The sequence below is a fragment of the Muntiacus reevesi genome, chromosome 11 (genome assembly GCF_963930625.1).
Source record: "Muntiacus reevesi chromosome 11, mMunRee1.1, whole genome shotgun sequence".
Lineage (NCBI taxonomy): Eukaryota > Metazoa > Chordata > Mammalia > Artiodactyla > Cervidae > Muntiacus > Muntiacus reevesi.
The window spans coordinates 2,434,901-2,451,401 of NC_089259.1; the positions used below are offsets into that span (position 1 = coordinate 2,434,901).

Consider the following 16,501-nt stretch of genomic DNA (forward strand, 5'->3'; position numbering starts at 1 on the left):
CATGGACTGTAGCCCACCAGGCTCTTCGGTCCTTGGAATTTTTCCAGGCAAGAATACTGGAGTGGGTAACCATTCCCTTCTCCAGGGGATCGTCCCAATCCAGGGATCAAACCCAGTTCCCTCACATTGCAGGCAGATTCTTTACCATCTGAATGACCAGAGAAGTTGTTAATACTTTTATCTTAGAGTTGTTGGAAAATTTTTTAAATAACATGTAAAGGGTTTAACATATATTATGTATCCAGTAACTGTAACATCAAGCTATATACCTGTGTAATTTGCCTACCTTCTTCCTCATAAATCGCCAGACCAACCCATGAATTTATTTACTATCTGATATCCGTTAGCTGACAGGCAATTGCATACTTTAAAAACCATTTACTTAATGGCTGCTCAGCCACACACTGGTGACCACAAGTGCCTAGTAGCCTGAGACAGCTGTCAGTGAAAGATAGCAAGACTAGTAAACAGATGCTTTGGTTGGTTTTGGTGTATAAAAGTTAAGAGGAAGTTGCTTTGCATGTGAAAGTTTGAATTGAAAATGTGTTGTGTGATTGTGCCAGGCATTTCAGTGGAAATGCTGAGGCAGACAGCAGTACTGAAGCTCTCGCCTTAGGCCTGGAGCTGTGGATGCGGGGGATTCCTTCCTAGAGGAGATGGTTGAAACTGTGAGATCTTGGTGAGCAGCGTGTAGAGAGAGGGCAGAAAGGGCCAAGGATCTAAATGGCCACAGAGAGAGACCCTTGTCTTTGTAAGGGGTTGAAAAGGTAAAGTGGATGAGAAGACTAAGAATGAAGCATCAGTAAGTGGGAGAAAAAGCGTGGTGAAGGGCCTTGTCGTGATGGAAGGCGCCAACCAGGGGTCTCAGGACTTGAGTCTTGTCTGTCTCTGCCTGAAAGTGATGCCTGCTGCCTCAGCTGTGTGTAAAACGAGGTAAGACACTCATGTTACCTCTTCCACAGGAGCATTATAAGAATCAAATGAGTGGATGTGTGGGGAGACTGCTTGCCAGTTATAGCATGTGTGTGTAAGGGTCAGATGGGGTACTGATGTTAAGTTACAGACAGCATTCTTTAGTGACATGACACCAGTTATCAGGGATTGGGCCAAGCTTTAGAAGTCACAGGCCTCTACTGCCCTTACTTCATACACCAGCTGCAAGTTTGGGGGTGCCCAGTCCTGCCTCTCTTCTGGTTAGGTGGCTACAACTTTGGGGGTTTTTCACTATCTCCTCAGGTTCGATAATTCACTAGAAAGACTCTAGGTTTCAAGAAGTACTATTTTGATTTCCCAGGTGGCACAATGGTAAAGAATCCGTCTGTCAATGAAGGAGACACGGGAGATGCAAGTTTGATCCCTGGGTCAGGAAGATCCCCTGGAGGGGGATATGACAACCCTCTGCAGTATTCTTTCCTGGGAAATCTCATGAGCAGAGGAGCCTTGTGGGTTACAGCCCATGGGGTGGCAGAGCTGGACATGACTGAGCCAGTGAGCTCTACTTACTATTACAGCTTTATTATAGCGAAAGGACACAAGTCAGAACCAGCCAGAAAATTCCTCAGGGATATATCACCCTCCACCCCCCAGCATATATATACATCATGCTGTCAGTGTGTGACAATACGTATGGCCAACCAGGAAACCTCACCTGCTCCTCAGAGACCATAGATTTTTGTCGAGGCTTTATTCTTCGGGCGTGATTGATGGGCCCCATGATTGAACCTGGTCTCTACCTCCCAACACTCCAGTCACATGACTGCTCTTTCTAATGTGGCCCCTCCCCATTCTGAATCACTTCTTACCAGAAACTAGGGTCCCATGATGAGTCAACTTACTAGCATAAATCTTCAGGTGTGATCTGAGGGGCCCACCATAGATAACAAAGACACGCTGTTCACTCTGTTAATTCAAAGGGCTAGAGGCTACCTTCTAGAACCGGACAAAGGGTAACCAATTTCTTTATTATACACACTGTATTAAGTGTTGAAGGCAGAGGAGAAGGGGACGACAGAGGACAATATAGTTGGATGGCATCATGGACTCAATGAACATGAGTTTGAGCAAACTCTAAGAGATAGTAAAGGACAGGGAAGCCTGGCGTGCTGCAGTCCATGGGGTTGCAAAGAGTTGAACACAACTAAGTGACTGAACAACAAAGTCTTGCAAAAAAGAATTAATGCTTTCAACTCTGTTGCTAGAGAAGACTCTTGAGAGTCCCTTGGACTACAAGGAGGTCACACCAGTCAGTCCTAAAGGAGATCAACACTGAATATTCATTGGAAGGACAGATGCTGAAGCTGAAGCTCCAGTACTTTGGTCACCTGATGAGGAGACCCGACTCACTGGAAAAGAGCCTGATGCTGGGAGACTGAGGGAAGGAAGAGAAGGGGCAACAGAGAATAATGTGGCAGGATGGCATCATCGACTCAATGGGCGTGAGTTTGAGCAAACTCTGGGAGAGTGAAGTTCAGGGAAGCCTGCATGCTGCAGTCCATGGGGTCACAAACAGTCAGACACAATTTAGTGACCAAACAACAATAAAAGCTTTGTAACAGTAAGAGAAAATGAAGCATGGGAAAATTCCATCGAGTTTAGAGATTTTGAGGCTTCTGGTATTCTTATAGGGAGCAGTCTTAACAAAGAGGTACAGATGAAACCCAAATTAGAATTTGCTTAAAAATTGGGAAGGAATGTGAGAAAGAGAAATGAGAAATGCACATATAGAGTGGGGTATTCAATTCAAGTAATATAACTCAGAAAGATAAGTAGTTGACTGCAACAGTTTGCACTACCATTCTCTTTAGAATTCCTGTACCCAGGAGCCTGTGTCATCTTAAGGTCCTTCTCGCACTATGTCAGATTAGGAGGGCTGAGTGGAGGAAATTGTAAAACAGCAGTGCTGTCTAAATTTTTATTCAAAGGACAGTGAAATAGACCAAGACTGCGTTATTGTTATTGTTGTTCAGTTGCTCAGTTGTGTCAGATTCCTTGAGACCCCATGGACTACAGCACACCAGGCTTCCCTGTTCTTCAGCATCTCCCAGGGCTTGCTCCAACTCATGTCCATTGAGTCGGTTTAGAGTTGGATGCCATCCAACCCTCTCATCCTCTGTCATCCTCTCTCCTCCTGCCTTCAATCTTTCCCAGCACCAGGGTCTTTTCCAATGAGTCTGTTCTTCCCATCAGGTGGACAAAGTATTGGCGTTTCAGCTTCAGTATCAGTCCTTCCAATGAACACCCAGGACTGATTTTCTTTAGGATGGACTGGCTGGATCTCCTTGCTGTCCAAGGGACTCTCAAGAATCTTCTCCAACACCATAGCTCAAAATCATCAATTCTTTGACATTGAGCCTTCTTTTTGGTCCAGCTCTCACATCCATACATGACTACTGGGAAAACCATAGCTTTAGCAAGATGGACGTTTGTCGGCAAAGTAATGTCTCTGCTTTTTAATATGCTGCCTAGGTTTGTCGTAACTTGTCTTCCAAGGAGCAAGCATCTTTTAATTTCATGGCTGCAGTCACCATCTGCAGTGATTTTGGAGCCCGAAAAAAGAAAGTCTGCCACTGTTTCCACTGTTTCCCCATCTATTTGCCATGAAGTGATAGACCAGATGCCATGATCTTCAGTTTTTGAATGCTAAGCTTTAAGTCTGCTTTTTCACTCTCCTCTTTCACCTTCATCAAAAGGCTGTTAGTTCTTCTTCACTTTCTGCCATAATGGTGATGTCATCTGCATATCTGAGGTTATGGATATTTCTGCCAGCAATCTTGATTCCAGCTTGTGCTTTATCCAGCCCAGCATTTCTCATGATGTACTCTGCATATAAGTTAAATAAGCAGGGTGATGATATACAGCCTTGATGTACTCCTTTCCCAATTTGGAACCAGTCAGTTGTTCTATGTCCACTTCTAACTGTTGCTTCCTGACCTGCATACAGATTTCTCAGGAAGCAGGTAAGGTGGTCTGTTATTCTTATCTCTTGAAGAATTTTACACAGTTTCTTGTGGTCCACATAGTCAAAGGCTTTAGCTTAGTCAATGAAGCAGAAGTTAATGTTTTTCTGGAACTGTCTTGCTTTTTCAATGATTCAGCAGATGTTGACAATTCGATCTCGGGTTCCTCTGCCTTTTCTAAATCCAACTTAAACATCTGGAAGTTCTCAGTTCATGTACTGTTGAAACCTCACTTGGAAAATTTTGAGCATTACTTTCCTAGCATGTGAACTAAGTGCAATTGTGTGGTAGTTTGAGCATTCTTTTGCATTGCCCTTCTTTGAAATTGGAATGAAAACTGACCTTTTCCAGTCCTGTGGGCGCTGCTGAGTTTTCCAAATTTGCTGACATATTGAGTGCAGCACTTTCACAGCATCATCTTTTAGGATTTGAAATAGCTCAACTGGAATTCCATCACCTCCGCTAGCTTTGATTGTAGATATGCTTCCTAAGGCCCAGGATGTCTGGCTCTAGGTGAGTGATCACACCATCGTGATTATCTGGGTCATTAAGATCTTTTTTATACAGTTCTTCTGTGTTTTCTCGCTGCCTCTTAATATCTTCTGATTCTGTTAGGTCCATACAGTTTCTTTCCTTTATTGTGCCCATCTTTGCAGAAATGTTCCTTTGGTATCTCTAATTATCTGGAAGAGATCTCTAGTCTTTCCCATTCTATTGTTTTCCTCTACTTCTTTGCATTGATCACTGAGGAAGGCTTTCTTATCTCTCCGTGCTATTCTTTGGAACTCTGCATTCACATGGGAATATCTTCCCTTTTCTCCTTTGCCTTCAGCTTCTCTTCTTTTCTCAGCCATTTCTAAGGCCTCCTCAGACAACCATTTTGCCTTTTTGCTTTTCTTTTTTCTTGGGGATGGTTTTGATCACCACTTCCTGTACAATGTTACGAACCTCTGTCCATAGTTCTTCAGGCACTCTGTCTATCAGATCTCATCCCTTGAATCTATTTGTCACTTCCACTGTATAACATAGGGATTTGATTTAGGTCATCCATGAATGGTCTAGTGGTTTACCCTACTCTCTTCAGTTTAAGTCTGAATTTGGCAATAAGGAGTTCATGATCTGAACCACAGTCAGCTCCCAGTCTTGTTTTTGCTGACTGTGTAGAGCTTCTCCATCTTCGACTGCAAAGAACATAATCAGTTTGATTTTGGCATTGTCCATATGTAGAGTCGTATTTTCTGTTATTGGAAGAGAGTGTTTGATCTGACCAGTGAATAGAAGTTCATATATTTAGTTAATGCAAAAATCCTAATTGTCAGTTATCTCCTTTATTCAGAAATGCCTTTTATCTGTCATCTCTGCTTTCCTTTGTTTAAATTGGGGGAGTAATCTTTTTTTGTTATTTTTGGTTCTACTTAATTGGTTTCTGTAAGAATTTCTTAACACTCCTAAAAGATTTTTAGCTATATACAAAATGCCCTTTTGATGTTTTTATCATTTTTTATATGTTTTCAATACAAAAAGTAAAATAAACAGCAAAATGAAGCAAAGAAAAGACAATTATTTATAGCACCAATAAATCAATAGTAAGGAAACCCACAGGGGTGAAGGCTGCGGGTGGCCAGCAGTAACTTCAGTTATTGCATAGATTAAAAACATATATTTGTCACACACTTTACTATCATGTAGGCCCAGTAGTGCTTTAAAATTATATTTATGGGTCGTTTTTTCTCCTGCCAAAGAAATGGTATTACTGGGTAAGCCAAACAGCTACTTAGTAGGTCAGAGTAATAGTTAAGAGCAAAAGGTAAAGAACTGTAAGGAGAGATCAAATTTCAGGCAGACTGAAGAGATGCAGTCAGTTTAGGACACCAGAGTTCTGCATTCCTCCTCCTGTCAGACTGCCACGGGCGCACCGCTGACCACAAAAGGCAGGGGCTCAGTTTCATATCTCATCTGAGCGTTGGCGCTTCTAAGAACCCAGTGCCCATTAGAACCACAATGTGATGGAGGATCAATACTGACTTAAAGGGAATAATGCCTCTTTCTGAACCATAACTGATATTTCCTGTAGCAGAGAGGGTTTTCCCCAAGGGCTGTCAGCCAGAGCCTTAGCCTTGCCTTCTTAGCTCAGGAAGCATAACAGCTGTTGGCTGAAATATTTCCTCATTTAGATGCCAGGTTGCATACGTTTATATTTTCTTTTTTTGTCAGCGACTTTCCCGGTTCCTGTGTCTTTTATATTACTCAAGAAATGATGCAAAAGTTAACTCAGGATGGTGGGTTGGGCGTGGTTTTTTGTTTCTAGCTTTCTTTGTCATCCAAATCTGTATTCTGCCAAGGTCATGTTGGATCCAGCCCAGTTTGTGGTTTAAGGCTTTTATTCTCTCTCTCTTCCTCTCTCTCAGGTCTAGCAGATTCTCTGTATTTGAGACCCATTTAACTTTTCGGCAATTTCCAACTTCTCATTTAGTTTCATAAAAAAAACTGTGTGGGACTGCAAAACCAATTCTATAGTAAGAATCACATAAGGAATTAAATTGAAAGAAGTAAGTTTCCCTATCTTAAAGGATAATGACATGTATTCTCACCCTGTTTATTTCCACAGAAACCTAAATACAAGATGTGTAGACTGGTTATCCTTACTGGCCTCGCAGTAAAAATAGCAGCTGGCCTTGGCCCATCTCTACTCCAGTCACCAATGGCCTGGATATTGGCAGGAGTCCTAGATAGATCATACTTCTTTTCACAGACATCAATTATTATCTTAAAGGCGGAAGAAAAAAAAAACCTTGGATTTGATTCATAAAATAATAGCACAAGTTTCCTGTCTTTGGAGAAAAACTAAGGAAGCATTCTACTTGGCCTTAAGGTTTTTCATCTCCTTTTTAAAACATGTGTTGGTAAGGATTTGACTTCAGGGAAAGAAGAAAACGCTTCTCTTTTTATTGATACCCAGCCTTATCTTCCATTTAAAGAGTCCATGTGTCCAAGTGTATCACCTTGTATTTGGAACTAATTTTACATAAAAAAAGATACAAGCCCACTGGCCTCAAATTACAATTTATTTCATAGCTCTGAGCACCTATATAGAGTTTTCACCAACTTGCAGAGTTGAGGTACCCCCCCAGATGTTTGAAGTGAACCATTTAGAAATTAAGTGCATGTTTTTTATGTGGAATTTGGGTCTCCAGTTCAGCCCACAGGAAACCACCAATAACAGACTTTTAAAATAGTATCAATAGTAATGGCAAAAGACACCTGAACCAACATTATAATAAAATGTCTGTATAAAAGAGAACTTCCAACTTGGGAGCTTTCTCTACTCGTAAACATTTTCTCTGGTTTGCAGTGGGACAGGGGATCCTTCACCTACCCAACTTAATTCGTACTTTGCAGTTTGGGATGTGACTTCCTCAGTGCTACAGTTTGGACCTCCCAAGGCTGAGAACCAGGATGGGGCTGTTGGGATGCTGAGAGATAAAGGTGTGGGCTGGAGGGAAGTGCTGTCAAGGAATTTCTAACAGCTATACGCTCATTCTAAAAGGAGCTTTCTGCTTTCTTTTTGATTTCTTCAGTGGTCTCAGGAATGACCTCTTTTCATGTTATATTGTCTTGTCTATTGCTTCTCATGAAAGATTCTCTGGCTAAAACCACAGAAGAGTTACATGCCAGCTTGGTTTTTCTTCTTATCACTTTGTGCCTAAAGCTAGCCCAAAACTGTCTGAAGTTTTCTCAATAGGGTGGAAACACTTTTGCCTGCATTGGCTGTCCAGTGTTACCCACCTAATTCTCTGCAGAAGCAGACAGTAAAAGAAAAGCTCATCCTCTGCTGGGCATTTCATCCTCGGATTTGATATAGGTCAAGTAAAGGAGAACAAAAGTATCCAAGGCGTGTGCCAATCTTGTTTTTAGCAATGCTAGTTTATTAGTGGCCTTGACGAGAGCTGTCTCAGAAGAGTAAAGGGTCAGAAGGGAAGACCCCCTGGAGAAGAGAACAGCAGCCCACTCCAGCATTCTTGCCTGGAGAATTGCATGGGCAGAGTGCTTGGTGGGTTACAGTCAGTGGAGTCCCAAACAGTCAGACACGACTGAGCGTCTGAGCATAAAGGGTCAAAAGCATGATTGGAGCGGGTTCAAGAAAAGGAAGAAGGAAAATGAGGCAGTGGTATCGGCTGTTCTTCTGAGGTGTTTTGTAACCAAGGCAGCCAACGGTGGAAGACGGAACGGAGCAGGATGTGGAGACAGACATTTCTTCTCTGAAGGTTGGGGTCATCACTGCATAGTACCTGTGTGCCGAGGGGAATGGTCACTTGAAGAAGGAAGCCTTGAAAATGCAGGAGAGAAGAGGGCACAGCTGCCACAGGATGGAAGGCGGGTGCCCACCCTGCGGGGTGGTCCACGGGGGGGAAGGGTGTGGATGCTGCAGTGAGCAGCTGACGGAGGGTCTCTTCTGACCCCTCTGTGGGTGAGTGAGGTGAAGGTGAAGGGGAGCAGGCTGGGTGTCTGCTGGGAGAGCAGATGGGGAGAGGGTGGTCTAGGAGAATGGACAAGGAGTGCCAGGGCCCTGTGGGGGTAACGGTTGCACCTGAAGTTCACAGTCAGGAGTTTAAGTAATACCAGAAGAGAAAAGGGGTCTACATGTGACCTTGGAGGTGCTGAGGCAGGCGGCATAGGTGCACCTTCTGCAGAGTTGCACGGGCAGGACATCTGTCAGAAAGCATTCTGAAGCCTGAGAACAGGACCTTGCTATATGAAGCTTAGCTTTGAATTACTTAGCACTTTTTCTTGGCAAAAAGCTTTTTAAACTTCTTTAAGACAGCCTTAGTATCTCCAGAGACAGCATTTGGCTCCTGCCACTGATTTACTCAGTAACTAAGTCTAAGCAAATGATTTAACCTCTTTTTGCTTTTACCTCTCAATCTATAAAATGACAGTGGCAATGTTTCAAGTGCAACAAATGCTTTAAAAATAAAAGTGCTACATAAGTACAAGCTATTAATAAAATGGTATTTCAGCCCTCATGGGTACGGTCACCAGAAAGTCAGAAAGGTCAGAGCATCTGAACAAGCCTTGGGTGGCAGAAGCCTCGCTTGGAAGGCTTGGGCAGGGGAAGGCACAGCCAGGAACCTCGAAGGAGGTATCATCACCCTCATCCTTCCCTTTAGTTCTCACACCTGCCCTTGGAGTTTGTTGAAACCTGAGACTCACAGAGGTGAGCTCACCTGTAAAGGCAAGGGGTGGGACTTGGATTTCAACCCCAATGTACCTTAAAATCCCATGCTGTTTTCACTTTGCCACATGTGGAATTGGGCTTGATACATTATAGCTGGGAAAGGTGTGGAATACTTTATTTATGTACAATATAGACCTATATTTTAGCCAATGGAATCTCTTCTCTGTCATCAAAAATGTAATGAAAGTTGCCCAGTGGCAAAATAAATTATAGTTTGTTGGAGATATCATCATGATGGAGTTGTTTACAAGAACTCAAATGACAAGAAAAGATAGGAACATTTTGGGAAGGAACAGTAAGCAGACTAAAAGTTTGCACTTAGCTACAGTGCAGTTTTCAAACACTTGGGGCAGGAGAGTTGATGCTAGAAAAAAAAAACAACTTTTGTGTGTGGTCTTGGGAACTGTGGGAATACAGTGTTAGCTGTACTTTTTACTGCAAACATGATACGCACGTTATAAACTATAGAGATAAACATTCCTAAGAGAAAGTCACTGCTCTGTAGATTTTTACTTTTGAGTAACAATTGCCCACCTGATAAAGAAGGTGACAGGAAGAGTGTATTTATTTTCTTCCAACAGCTAAAAGGTGATCAGACTTCTAAAATTTGTTGAGATTGTCCAGGAAAGTGAGTAAAATACTCATCCATCACCAGAAGGCCCAGACAGGAGATGACAGTGCAGTAAATACCTTCAGCAGCCACCTTTTAATGTACAAGCTGTTTTCAGTTGGAATTTTCAGCACTCACATAAAACACACTGTCATGAGTGACTGCTTCTGCTCCAAAGTCATCGCTATTGGGATAATGGAACATCTCTCAGTGAATAACCGAAAAACTTTAAATGTCATGTCAAGTTTGTTGAAGCCATTTTCAGGCCACATTCAAGGTTATGTGAATATTGAGAGTTCTGTGTTTTTTTTTTTAGTTTGAGATATACATGAGATTACTCATAAAATTGTACAATGTGAGAGTTAATTAGGAGAAAATCTGTTGCTCTTTGGGAAAGTCAATTGGCTAGAGTCATTTAGCTGTTAACTATTATACCTCTTCCCTCACAACCTGTAGAAGTTGGGATTGCTATCACTTACCAATGAAAGAATATACACGTGTGTATAGTTTTCAGGTCTGTATTGATATATGTGTATGCATTTGGCAAATTATGACATTATTTTGACTTGCTAGGAAATTTTGACAATTTGATTTTTAATTTCCTGTTAGTTTTTCCTCCTTTTTACTTTTCAAAAGGAAATTAATCTCCTTATTATTCAAACTAATGCCTGTCTTAAGCGTAGAAATAAATTACTTGCCCAGTGCGTATTTATTGAGCACCTACTTTGCCCCACGGCCATCCTAGGCACCAGTGTTACAGCAGTGTTTAGAACAATGTCCTTGCTGTCAGCAGAGCTTACATTCTAGTGAAGACATAGACAACAGACAAGTATATGATGTGTCCAGGGGTCATAAGTTCTGTGAAGGGAAAGACGAGGTTAAGAGAGAGTGATGAAAAGGTGAGGGCTGTTTTAGATGGATGATCAGAGACAGCCTCTCTCAGTAGCACTTGAGCAGAGACCTGAACGAAATGCAGGACCAGCCTTGCTAGTAACTGAGTGATGGGGGTTTCAGGCACAAAGGAAGCAGGAAGTAAGCATTAATACTAATGAAATAGTTGCCTATTTATATTTTTTAGCTTATTCTTAACCTCTATGTGTTTAATTTAAATCTACCTTATTCTTGAATATTTTTTTAGTTTAGTCTGTCAAAAAGGACTTGTTTGTTGAGAATAATTATTTTAATGTTTCATAATGTGCACAATCCTTGCTTATCACAGTAATAAGTTTAATGCTTCTTTCTTCCTTACTGTAGAAAATCAGAAGTTGCAGTTGACAGAAGGGTCACGTTCACACTACAATATCAATTGCAGCTCAACAAGGATTGCAGTCGCCAAGGAGCTTAATTATAATCTAGACACTCACACGTCTACAGCGAGGATCAAGGCAGTTGAGAAGAAGGAAGCCTGTAATGCAGAAAGCAGCAGAAAAAAGGAAATGGAACTTCTTGGCTCTGTTTCTAAAAATGAGCCCATTCCCGAAGTTGAAGCCCTGCTGGCAAGATTACGAGCTTTATAAATTAAACTGGTAAAAAATGATTAAGCCAAATATAAAGCCATGCTGTAAGCTGTAACACTTGAAAAAATTGCTTTTTATATAAGTGACTTTATGTAGTTTTAAATTAGGATATATGTTAGAAAAATAAAGCTAATTACATGATTGCAGTGCTTTTCCTATGTACTTGAGGTTTTGGCCCATTCAAGACTGTAATGGGCTTTAGTGCTTTTCTCGTCTCCCGGTGTTCGTGTGTTCTATATTTGGTGGTTGAATTATACACAATGCTTCAGAGAGCAGGTAGGTGGCCAGGTGTTCAGCAGTGTGTCCCTAAGAAAATACCATCTTTTTAAGTCACTGGTTTTTACTTTACTATTTTCAACATTAGTGAACATCAAATCATCAGCCTTCAGTCTTGCTACATATCCATGTATATTCCGTGTATGTTATTTATATAGGGCCAGATTTCTCCTTAATTGGGATCTGTATGCTATCAACGTAGCACGGAAAACATAAACTGGATATAATAAGGCTGTGAGGAGATGATTGGTAAGCTCATTATGATCATTGTTGAATTCATGTTAATTAGACCCTGTTGGAGACTATATGGCAACTGAACGCACTTCCAAAACTGATGTAATAGGAATATATGTCCTCTCTTTGTAGAATGCACATACCTTTGTGTAAATGGATGCAATGTTACAGTGCTGCCGAAACTCTTAGGGGAGAAAGCATTTTCCCCCTGATAATGATGACTCTGCGATCAAATTGCCATTTTGAAACTTTCCACTTTAAGAAATTTTAATTTCTGTGAACAAACTTGAAATTGCAGTTTCTTTGATCTGACAATCAATCACTTTAACAAAAATCTGGTGTTTCAAGAAAAGTCTTCCTATGCAAAGGTTGCAATTTTACCTCGTTGGGGACATCAAATTAATTCTGTTAAGTCTATATCAAAGAAAATAAACTTGTTATTTGCACTAAATAAAAAAGTTGCACCTTTTTGTGTTGTAATTAGCATATTCTGTGGATTGGGGGAAAGAGACTGTGCTTTGCAGTCTATCTAAGCATCTCTTTTGCTTTATGACATGCAGTAAGCAAGTGACTGCTCTTTTACCTTCAGTTAAAAAGCAGTTATATGGAACTAGTCTGACGAGGTCCACTGCTTTTTATTTCCTTGTTTAAGTTGCCACCTCCTTTCAGCTCCAAGTTAATAAAGTTAATTAATTAGAACAATGAGCCAGGCGCTGTTTATAGACACTGGGGAACAGAGTGTGATCCATAGTCAAGGTGGGAATAAATTGTTCTCATCTGTGTTGCTGAAATGTGCGTTTTATCCTCCAGTTGCAGTTCCTATTGTCATGAGAGCACATTTTAAAAATCAGGAAAGGTGAAGGATATTCACACATTTAAGCAGACAGGAGCCCTTAACAGCAAGCAAAGAAGCTAAATGAAGGAATCCTGACTATCTGGTCTTCACATGATTTTGCGAAGGCTTGAGATTTTCAGAAACAAAACTAAAGTTCAACCTAAAAGTTTGGACACACCAGATGGCAGGTGAGTGTCAGTTTAGGACTGGGGAGCAGACACATGGGAGAGGCCGCCTGGCCAGTAAAGGAGAGTGAAGTTGACAGTCTCCCAGGGGTGGAGGAAGGCAGGGAAGCCCCGACACTGAGCAGTCTGCCCAGAGCATCTGTCTGCAGAGGCTGAAGGACGTTCTCAGGCGAGGGGCCTGTCCCAACAGGCCTGGGCGGGAGGCTGCAGCTGTGAGGGGAAGTACAGGACAGTCAACAGAGGTAAGAGGCAACCAAGAAACACCGGTTTCTGATGCAGGTGTTTCTTCCAACAATAAGCAGGGAGGTATAATTAGGATTTTTTAAGGTCATAATATTCCTTTAGTCAACTGTGGATGAAAACTAGAGTGAGGCAAACCTTGAGATACAGTTGTGTTTCTGAGCAGGCAGATTTTGTTCATTTGAATTAGCGGATAAAAAGTCAGTACCTTGACAAGGACACTCCATCCAAGCCAGTGACAGACCCAAAAATAGACTCCCCTCCCCTTTCTCTCAGCTCAAAGGAGAGAATTTGGCAAGAACACAGACAACTAAATGATCATCAGGGGGTCCAAAAGCAAAGACTGCTTGTGAGAAACCACACATTTCCCAATCAAATATTTAAAGTAATTTAAAAATAAGAAAAGCAATCTTATCTAATCATATACACATATATGTCCTTTTTTTAACATGTATTTGAATAGTTAAACAAAATATGCCAAACATCTAATGTTTATGTTAGGAAGTAAACATTTCAGTAATTTATCTGAAAAAATTCTGCTAAAGCTAAATAATGCAATTATTTATACTAAGTAAATCTAAAACTCTTAGTTGTTACAATAGTGTTTATTCAAAAACAAGAATTATTAATGATTTCGAAATGTTAGTTTAGCCACAAATGATTATTTCTTAGGTGATTCATTCTCATTTTAAAATATCACGCTCAGCCGCTTCAGTTGAGCCCACCAGGCTCCTCTGTCCATGGGATTCTCCAGGCAAGAACACTGAAGAGAGTTGCCATTTCCTCCTCCAGGGAACCTTCCCCACCCAGGGATCAAACCCGAGTCTTCTGCATCTCCTGCATTGCAGGCGGATTCTTTACTGCTGAGCCACCAGGGAAGCCCCTAAAATATAATTCTGTGTAGATCTGAGTTTACTAGTTAGAAACTAAATCTATAATGTACAAATCTTTCATCTTATCAAACTCTCCTTTATAGATAAGCATCGGTGGATTTTGGTGCTAAGTTTTGTGGCAACCTTTTGTACAGAGTGTAACTTTTGGAAAGTTGTAGGTCTTAATATATAAAGTGCTAATATGAATGAAAATTTTTAAAACTGGCATTCATTGTCTTTTTCTTCATGTTAATTATTAAAAATTTTGAGATCCAGGAATTGTAGCCATCACTGACCCACTCTTTTTTTTTGTCTGGTGAATTGTTCAATGGTAGCTGTTACACGCCCTTGCCTGTCATGACTATTCTTAAAATAGGTTCTAGGGCCAAACTGTTCAACCATTATGCTCAAGAGCTACTGTTTAGCAAAACATGTGGAGCTGCCAAAGAGCCACAGCGACTGGATGACATTTCAGAATTGAATCCAAATCTCCCCATAAAAAGAAAATAATGGAACCTTAAACCATAAAAGTTCATTATTCCTAAGTAGGTCATTGCCTTTTAAAGTGGATATAAGGGAAGAGGTTACAGCTAAGATGGGAATGGAGTTTGAGGTAGAAAGAAAGTGAGCCATGCCCCTAATTAGGGTTTGACTGTGAGGGTCTCTTTGCCTCCTACTCGCCTTGTTAGATTTTGAGCATCACATTTGGCTTCGTATTCTCCTTTCAGCATCTCCAAGATGACAGGAGCTTAAAAAAATCACTGCAGATGGTGACTGCAGCCATGAAATTAAAAGCCGCTTACTCCTTGGAAGGAAAGTTATGACCAACCTAGACAGCATATTAAAAGCAGAGACATTACTTTGTTCACGAAAGTCCGTCTAGTCAAGGCTATGGTTTTTCCAGTGGTCATGTATGGATGTGAGAGTTGGACTATAAAGAAAGCTGAGCGCCAAAGAACTGATGTTTTTGAACTGTGGTGTTGGAGAAGACTCTTGAGAGTCCCTTGGACTGCAAGGAGATCCAACCAGTCCATCCTAAAGGAGATCAGTCCTGGGTGTTCATTGGTAGGACTGATGTTGGAGCTACAACTCCAATACTTTGGCCACCTGATGCGAAGAGTTGACTTATTTGAAAAGACACTGATGCTGGGAAAGATTGAGGGCAGGAGGAGAAGGGGATGACAGAGGATGAGATGGCTGGATGGCATCACCGACTTGATGGATGTGAGCTTGAGTAAACTCCGGGAGTTGGTGATGGACAGGGAGGCCTGGCGTGCTGCAGTTCATGGGGTCGCAAAGAGTCAGACACGGCTGAGCGACTGAACTGAACTGATTGGGGCCCGATGCCATGATCTTGGTTTTCTGTCCATAGGGATTCTCTAATCAAGAATGCTATAGTGGGTTGGCGGATTCTTTACCATCTAAGCCACTGGGGAAGCCCCATTATGTAAGTCTATTATGTACTTAGTTTTTTGTTTTAATTGTATATAAAGTTTCAGACTTTTCATTTTCTCTTGGTATTTTTTATTCCATGTTATGTTTGGATTAAAAACCTATTTATAAAAATTTCTTTTCCCTTGTTTTCTAACTATGGGTTAGTAAATTTTTTTTTTAAAGGGCATCTCCAGTGACAATCTAATCTTAATATTTTATTTATAGTTTGGGTGTGATTGATGGTCAAATATAAAGAAGCTATAGCAAAATTAACAGATTGAATCAAGCATCGTGGTGAATTATTTCTTGAGAAGGGGACCAAGTTCTCAGGTGAGTGTGTCCAGTTAATTTTCCCTGAAGTGTCTGTTTTCATGAGCATGGCTGATCCTGATAGAACAGGCCTATGTTTATGTTAAAAAAAAAAAAAGTGTATTAACCAAAAATGTTTAGTAGCATACATATTTAACTTAATATATTTAGTAATACATATAAAGGCAAGTTATAGATGGTGTAGATATATTAATAATATGGACATTATTATTTACATGCTTTGTCATAATTTCAAAGTTTGGTATGTGTAAAGCATTCTCTGTTCAAATATGTCAAAATCTGGCAACAAAATTTAGAACTTATAATTAAAGTACCTGACTTCTGAGGGAAGCTCGATTTTAAGATGAGGCATTTCTTCCCTCCCCTTCCCTTCTGTCGGGCACAAATACTTGACCTTTTCCATACAAAACCAAGCAGGTGGCTAATAAAAGCAAACAGGTGCCTCTCCAGCCTGAAAACAGCAGCGTTTTTTGGAGGCCCGCGTCCTAACTCCCTTCCTTTGCTTCATGACCTACGGTGGGCCATTCTGTTGCCTGTGAGAATACTGACTGACGTCCCATGCCTGCAGCTTAGCCTGAGCGTGTGAGTCCAATCTGACTGACGATAAATAAAATCTTGTCGTACTCTTATAGGATGTTTGGCAAGGACAAGAATTAAGGCACTTTTATAAGTCCCCAAGGAATCTGGTGATATTTCTAACGTGATCTCACACATCATTCTGTCCCGCCTGACCTTCCTTGTATCACCCTCCTGAATTATAGCTTGTATCTGTTACC

At 41.0% G+C, this 16,501-nt stretch overlaps 1 protein-coding gene across 5 annotated transcripts in view; it reads left to right on the forward strand.

Annotated features, from left to right (window-relative positions):
• Positions 1-12,287, forward strand: part of DIAPH3 (diaphanous related formin 3) — a 530,180-nt gene extending 517,893 nt beyond the window's left edge. For 4 of the 5 annotated variants that reach the window (XM_065901830.1, XM_065901832.1, XM_065901833.1 and 1 more), the window contains one exon: positions 11,057-12,287. In XM_065901830.1, the coding sequence (XP_065757902.1) occupies positions 11,057-11,319 (263 nt within the window). In that variant the 3' untranslated portion in view covers positions 11,320-12,287. Of the gene's footprint in view, positions 1-6,564; positions 6,705-11,056 lie in introns of those variants that run through there. The other variant, XM_065901834.1, reaches the window with a different exon arrangement.
• Positions 12,288-16,501: the final 4,214 nt, after the last annotated feature.